The sequence below is a fragment of the Cariama cristata genome, unplaced genomic scaffold (genome assembly GCF_000690535.1).
Source record: "Cariama cristata isolate BGI_N322 unplaced genomic scaffold, ASM69053v1 scaffold12819, whole genome shotgun sequence".
NCBI classification, from domain to species: domain Eukaryota; kingdom Metazoa; phylum Chordata; class Aves; order Cariamiformes; family Cariamidae; genus Cariama; species Cariama cristata.
Window position 1 is genome coordinate 12,685 of NW_009636382.1, and position 8,089 is coordinate 20,773.

Genomic DNA, 8,089 nt, shown 5'->3' on the forward strand with positions numbered 1-8,089 from the left:
GGCAAGCTTCTCCTTTTTCAAGGAATTCTTTACAGAGCTATGAACTAGGTATTGCTGAATTGCAAAGCACATTTAATGTAAGGGTAATACTTACACGTATAGGTACAGACCAGAACACTATGGCCCAAGGTAAAGTAGCAACCTTGCAACTAAATTTCAAAGAAAATGTTAGAATTGGTTAGTTGGGACGCTAAGAAGACAAACAAAGAGCAAAAGGAACACGCTGCGTTTTATGCCTGACTATATTAATATCGATTCTGGCAGTTCTGTTGGTGCAATATACTTGTATTATATATATGAGTGCTAAGGTATATATGTAAACATTTGGTATGAGTATTTAGGCTAAATTCCAGTGTATATGTTACTTGGAGCTAATGCTCATAAAATAGCATCTTCCAAAAAAAAATTTCCTTCAAAATATTGCATTTCAGATGAAGCTTTCCCAGCTGCCACTGTGTATGTTTAGCTTGCTATACTTTGGGCCTAAAAGCTTAAGATTTAAAAATGTATGGTGCCAAAAATGGTCCTTCTTTCTACCCAGTGCTGTGCTACGGATGTTTTTCTAAGTTTGTTTTTCTCAGTCTTAACAGTTTGAACAAATTAACGGAGTCTTTGACACTAATAGCTATTCAGAAGGAGCATATTGTATAATTGCATTCCTGTTCAAATTTGATTGTTGCATCCCATGTTGTCTTTGAAAAAGGAACTTGCCAAATGGTGTCACAAAATATTTATCTTCTCTTCTTTGGAAAAATTCTTCATAGATACCACAAACTAAGTTATGGAAGATCCAAAAAAATGCACCTGATGACTGAATTACATGAGTGAGACATTCTTGAGCGTTGTCTCGGATTCAAAGGTAGCAAGGTAGCTGCTGGTTACAGAAAATCTAATTCTGCAAGATCAGAGACATGGCAAAAATTTTTCAAAGTGCTTAAGTAATTTTACAGAATTGATTTAGATGTTTAGGAGCCCAAATCTAAATTAAAGTTATTTGGACTTAGGCTCCTAAATCACTAAGGTGCTTTTAAAAATGCTAAGCAAGGTATCTTTTATTTACCAAAAATAAACACTTTTTAATCCTCTTCAAGAGCATGCATGCCTTATAAAAAATACCCATTTTGTTTACTTGTTTTTGTATGGTATGATACAATTTTAACTTTCTAGGATTTCTACAACAAACCTGCCAGTGACAAATGCAAAATAGGCTGCTTGAAAAAAGTCAGAGTTTTAATAGTTTTTTAAAGGGTGTATGAAAGTGAAAATGAGTCGAGTGATCCTGTATATTTTTGGAGGAAGGACTTTTCACCATGTGAATTCACATAGGAAGCTTGACTTTGTTTCTAAGTCAATGAGTATGAAAAGGGAAATGTATTCTTTTTCCCACTCTCTGCAGGGAGAGAAGTGGGTGGCAAGTTATGCACAAACACTAAAGATCTCTGAACTCTGTATTTTATGTTTACTGTGTTAAACTTTCTCCCAAGTACCGTTGTTTCTTTGACAAGCTGTTAGAGCATCTCCTGTTGCTGGCCAGAAGGTGACCCTCAAGGCGCTCCGTCCCCTTTGCTATTGCAGCAAAACTGTGTGTTCTTCACTGTAACCTTTCCTCTGTTTTCTCTTGGATAAAGGCCTTTATTTTTTAACAAGTGCTTTTAATCACTGTATGTATGTGTAAATGGAGTCCAATCCTATCTGTCTTAGCGATTTAAGAAGGAAGGTACTTGGGATAAGACTGAGGGTTGTACATCATGGGGACCGCCTTACAACTTCAGGATGTAAGACAGAGTAATGCATGAAGAATTTTGACAACTGTTTTTAATGTGGAAACTTTTACATTTCGTTGTCTGTCTGCCAGTTTCACGTTTTTTATTAATTTTTCTTGAAAAAGAAACAAAACCACAGAATGTCTGAAACATCTTTTTTGCCTTGTTTGACTTTGTACAGAGTACTGAAAAATAAGTCTTTATTAGGTATGATGACCAGTTGTACTATTACATGTTATACTGTAGACATTGTACTGTTACCTAAGCTGTTTGTATTTAAGATCTGTCATTATAAACCACTGTTTTAGGGAGTAAAAACTCAGTAGAAGTTTTCACAGGTGGAGGCTTGACAGACTTGCTGAATTTAGGATATGTTGAAATGCAGTAGGCATACTTTAATGTAGGAATACATATTTGCAGCATTGGGTAACAGTGAGTTTTTATTTCATTCCCATCTTAAATCTAAAGCGGCTCACTCTTTGTTGTGACTTTGCAGTGCTTGTTCTCCAGTACAACCAAGTTGGAGACTATCTAAATTAGCATTTCTCTGGAGGGTGCTCTGCATTGTACGCTGCTTAAAAATTATTTTTTTATCCTACTGGGGTTAGTGTGCAGATGTAAACCAGATGACTTGCCTATTGCAGGAATCCTTAGGTATTCACATCACTCTTCAGTGAAAGTAACTTTTGCCCTTTGGATGAAGAGACACGCCTAAACAGTTAGCGCTCGCATTGTCCCTTGTGAAAAATTTTTATTGCAAACACTGCCATTCTCCACTCAAAGCATTCTCATTAAAATATCGTATGTTTTAGTTATCAAAACCTGCAGGTGCAGAGCTGGTAATAAAAATGCCCTTCTCTGTGCCCTGCTGTAACGGCGTGGCAGGAGAGGGTGTAGCTCTTCACCACACCCCCGTGGCAGACTGGCATTCTGGGTTGGGGGCAACAGATGTTCCTACCGCGAGATGCAAAGTTCTCTTCTGTGAGACTAAGGTAGTTGCACTCCTGTTTTATCCATTAATATCTGTTGAATAGCTCATTGGCTGTGCTATCTGAATCTTGCCAAAATTCTTTGCTTTCAGCTGATAATGCTACCACGAGCAGAAAACGTCAGTAATTGTTAGTGCCTTAGTGAAACAAGCACTCGCTAAAGAGTATGACACTAAAGCATCTGTCACTCCCCTGTTGTATCCATTCAGTGAATGGGTGTTCTCCCAGTGGGTCACTGTTTGATGCAAAGCGGTTATGCTAGGGATGTATATTTCCAAGCAGAAATAACAAATCTCAAAGTTGTGAGACTGACCACACGAAGATATTTGTGCTTCTGTGTGTGGTTAATTTTTAGAAAAACCCTAAATAGTCCACTTCAGACAATTTTGGAGCTTTCTTATTTTCAGTGTTTCTTAAGGCAAAACTTACCTTTTTTAGTCAAAATGCCTGAATTACCGTACTGTCAGTCTGATTTCCTGTTTAAGTTTTTTATGCTTCAGTAAAATCTTTTTTTTTTTTTTCCCCTCCTCCTCCATTATTGGGCTCCAGCATATCTGACAGGTAGTTTTCCTTTGCATCGCTTCTGTAGATGTACATTATGCTAAAGGGAATGGAGCAGCTGAACATATTGCACTGCCTGGAGGTTGCGCAGGGGTACGTGCACAATACTTGGTGAACACACGCTTTGAACATGTTAATTCATCTGTTCAAGTTGATAGCTACCAGTTAACCCTAGAATGAATGATTTGCACTGCAGAACCCTCTTGTGGGAATTCGGTTGTACAGCAAACAATCAACATATTTCTTGGATTGTAAGGATGGTACCTAAGCCCCTAAATGTAACCCTAGAGCTTTGGCTGACGTTGCAGTACCTGAGTGCCCGTTGTACATAAACCAGAGAAGTGTCGTCCAACGAGCTTCATTTCATCACAACTACCTTACCATCTCTTTGTATGAAGCAGCAGTTGTGCACATCTTTTTAATGCTCAGATGGTATTGGCAGAAGAAAATACTTCTCTCTGTTAAATATGACATCCAAACAGGTAATCAAAATTACAGAAGAAAAAATGCAGCAATGTTTAGATTTAAGATGCAAGGTACGGTAATAGAGTAAGAGAAACTTTGAAACAGTTCCGTGTTGAAGAAGTGTTCTACATGAGTCATCTCAAAGCCAGGTGAGTCTTAGTACTGAACTAGACTCATTCTCAGGTTTCTAGTAGTAGGGTAATACGGATAAATAATTGGTGGAGTGAGTGTTCTTTCTTCTCTTACCAAGATAAATGTGATTGAGCAGAACTGGCTAAAGTTGGTCAAAAAAAGCAAAAATTAATCTGGACCGGGAGAAATGCCGCTCTCGTTGAGAGAATAAAGATGCTTCATTACTAATAAATGACTTCCTCTTATTTGCAAGTTCTTGTGAATCTGAATGGTTAAAACAGATAAGGTACATAACTTTTTATCACTGTTGTGATCTCAAGTAAATGTATTTTTAGAAAAAAAAAGTCAACATGACTTACCATAAATCCTCAAGTAGAAATATAAATGTTTAAAACTGAGTATTGTGTGTATGACATTCCTGTAACATCCCTGCGAGTTAAGTCTGCTGTTCTTTTGTGAGTGACCTGAGTTGTATCACACACTTCAACATGTTTATTTGATTACTGTTTGATCTGATACAAGTCACTATTTTTGTGGTTATATTAAATTGTCAATGTACTACATTTCAAAAAATTGCTATAACCCTGTAGCTGTGCAACCTGAATCTGATTGAGAAACTTGTGTGCCTGGTTCTAGCCCGTGTGCTGTGAACAGCTGTGATCCAGGGCAGCACAGGAGACTGAAACCCTCGCCGGACCAAGCGTGGGTACCCCAGTCTAACAGAAACACTGCTTCCGAGTTCTTGGCTCCCATTTCTTCATCGCACAACTCAAGTATGAAACACGGGTTCTGTTCTGCTCTTTCTGGTCATTTCACTTCTCGTGATTGGTCTGGTGAATACAGGGATGAGATTTAGGTGAATGGTTGTAGACCTTGGAAGCAGCATTAAAATGTGACTAATGTATCAAAGATGCCTGATCCATTTTCTGAAAAGAAACAGGTAAATAGTCACTGGTGGGTTTTGGTTGGTTGGTGTGTTTGGTTTGGTTTCTTTTTGTGTAAAACACAACTCAGCATCTGGGTCTGCCTCTTTACCCAGGTATCTCGGGAATCTGGGCAGTAATGTACTCCTGCTTCCTCTTGTGTGCAGTTTTGCACACAGAACAATTTGCTTGCCTAACACCCCAATAAGGATTAATTAGCGATGTTTTAGGCAAGAAGAAAATCTTGAAATGTGAGAAAACTCACATGTTCATGGTCACATATTTTTAGGTGACGGAAGTGCTTAACTACAGCGAAGCAAGGACCTTGTGAAAAACCGAAGCTGTGATGCTCTCTGGCTTGGGGGGTTGCTGGGCGCTGTGCAGCTGTATTGTGTTCAGCCTCGGGAAGCAGGGTGTCCATTTCATGTGGTGTCTGCTGCCAGCCCCGAAGCTGCCCGTTGCCCGTGCCTGGGTCCTTTCCCACAGCTCTTGGAACGTTTCACCCTCGCAAACGTCCTGGTCCCAAGACTGCCTTAGTCTGGGAAGTGGAGCACAGCCCGTTTCATTGCTCAGGAGGTAGCAGCACCAAAGGCTTACTGGTTTTTCTTTCCCTTTGGGTGTCCTGGCTGTCTTATGCCTGCCAAGCCTTGCCTACTCTGTCTTGATTTGTGACAACCATGCACTTAAAAAGAAGTTAAAAATTTGGATCTGTTCTTTTGTTGATCATCTCCATTGTGTATGATGCCAAGTATGTTTAGCGCTTTTGAGTTATTTTAAGAGAGCAAGTATGAAACGCCAAGTTAAAAATTTAAAAAAAAAAAAAAAAAGGTGTCTTTTGCTCCGTCTTACAGGTATGACTGTGTGAAAGACACTTGAAGGACAGCCTCACTGGTTTTAAAATTAGATTGTTTAAATCTATGGAGTCTTCAATGGATGTGGCGTGTCAGTATGCCATCTTAAAGCATTAAGAGGGGACACTGATGGCTGTGTAGCAGCTCTCCTGTGGATCAGGTAGCTTGGGATTTAGGAAAGTGGAAGGCAAACGGAAGAAATAATTTTAAAATGAAACTAGTAACTTAAGTCAAAGGAAGTCTAATCTATGCTGTTAGCTCAGCTGTAGGTAAGTGTGTGGTGATCACATCATTTTGTCCTTGAGAACAAAACCACTTGTACAAGTGCTATAAAAAATAAAAATACTTTTAGCTATTGGTAGAATGAAGAGGATCTGAAAAAAAAAGACAAAAATATCCTTAACACTGTTGGCCTGAATAACCTTATAATGGCTTAGAAAAACCCAAATATTGTAGGAACATTTTAAGCATCAATAAGCTGTGTTCAACTTTTAACTGTTTCACAGCATGATTTCTGAGAACGACCAGCACCGTATAGTATTGTCAAGGGGTTGAATGCTGTTAAATAGCAGGCAGATTTACTTTGCTTGTTAAAGTTCACCAGGAGCTAAAACAGAAGAAAATAAACCAGTTCTTTTTAAAGTGGAATTACAAAAGTAATCTCACCAAATTCTTAGGAACTTTGACTCTCTTAAAAGCACCCACCTGAAATGCCACTTCTGTGAACAAAATGCAGTGCCAGTGCCATCGCAGCTGCTGAGGTTTCCAAGAAGAGCAGGTCTGGGTTGCCCTGCGGTGTGCTGGCATGCAGGCGAGGGGTGTGAAGCCTGATACAAAGAGCTTGGGCTTGGGCTGGTGCTCCAAGAGCACCCGGCTGTGATGCAACCCTCAAGGCAGCCCGCTGCCGCGGCTGTGCGTGGTGGCTTCACGCCGGCCCTTCCACTGCCCTCCAGCCGAGCTTTCCTCTCAGCCACCTTCAGGCAGCCAAGGACTGAGCCAGAGCCCCTGTGCTGCCCCCCCCGCCCCAAGCGCCTGCCACCCCTTGGCGAGATGGCACAAGGCTGACGGGCTACCGGGAGATGCTACATTCCAGGCTCACCCTAAAATCTGCAACTCCTGGCCTACAGCCACAGAGCACAGTGATGATGAGCAGAAATCACAGGGCATGAGGGTGGAAGGGGAAAAAAAAAAACCAACCAAACCCAAAAAACCAACACCAAACCCCACTCACCTAAAGAGTCAGTAATGTTAAATGTAAGAAGTACCACCCTAAACGAGAAACAAATACAGTATCTGCCAGTTTAGAATTCAACAGTTTTGCTCCGTGGCTTCACAGATGATGAGGCAAAACAAATTTGCAGAGTAGCAGCTGATAAAATACAATTCCCTTTTAGGACACAGCATCCTCAGAGTGCAGTTAGATGGCGGGAGGCAGGATGGTTCACTGCGCAGGCGCGGAAGGGCACAGGGCGAGAGCCGGAGCCTGCTCCGAGCCTTGGTTGTGACATTCGGAGTGACGTGTTGCTTTTCACTTCCTCCCTTACAAACCAGTCTCTACAAAGTATTGTTGTCTACTTAGGAATAGTGCCAAATTATTCAAATTATAAATGGTAACGAATAGGACAGTGTGGTGTTCATGAAAATACCATAAACAGTTTATCAATGTTTTTGATTTATTGCCATGATTTGTCTTTTGTCCCCAAAAGTCTGGTTCACACACTATGTATGCAGCAGAGAAAAGCTGAACTCTCAAGCTAGGACAAAACAACTTTAGTGTAAAAAAACCCAAAAAACAACAGGAGAATGGAGGAAAGGCTAGATTTTGATGGTTTCTGACAGTTCAGCAGAAGCACAATTACAATTTGCAATAGAGCAGTATTGACTCTAGAGGAGAACTGATAGCATTCTTTATTGCTGAAAGAAAACACCAATGCTACCAAAACCCATTAAATGCTTGCACCTCACAGTCAAAGATACTTTGGTGCGTGTGCATGCGTATATACGCATGTGCTCGTACAATTTTTTTCTTAGCTTCTGTGTGCTTTTTATGGAGATTTGCTCATCCTGTGATTTGCCCGAAGTAGCCAGGAAGAGAATTTTATCCTATTTGCTGTTGCATGACTGTCGAACAGATGACTTCTGATGCTCCAACAATGTGATTGACTTTTCAGAATTTTCTATGTTTCTGAGCAAAGTCTCTAGCCGCCTTTTGATTTTCTTCTGATCCTCAATGGCACATCCAATTACCACAGACTGAAATTTCTGATCGATGGGTCCTGCTGGCACATCAGAGGTGCACGCACCATAAAGTGACATTAAGCGGATTTTGGCGTCTTCCAAATCATCTAGAAGTTTATTGACGATTTCATCAATCATCTTCGTGGCATGCAGTAGGGATTCCTGCT

General features: G+C 40.4%; 1 protein-coding gene across 1 annotated transcript in view; it reads right to left on the reverse strand.

Moving 5' to 3' along the window:
* Positions 1–7,339: 7,339 nt before the first annotated feature.
* The window catches only part of BAG2 (BCL2-associated athanogene 2), a 1,991-nt gene continuing 1,241 nt past the window's right edge, over positions 7,340–8,089 (reverse strand). Inside the window, exon 2 of the mRNA XM_009707899.1 lies at positions 7,340–8,089. This exon is cut by the window's right edge and continues 90 nt beyond it. Coding sequence (XP_009706201.1) covers positions 7,788–8,089 — 302 coding nt within the window. The 3' untranslated portion in view covers positions 7,340–7,787.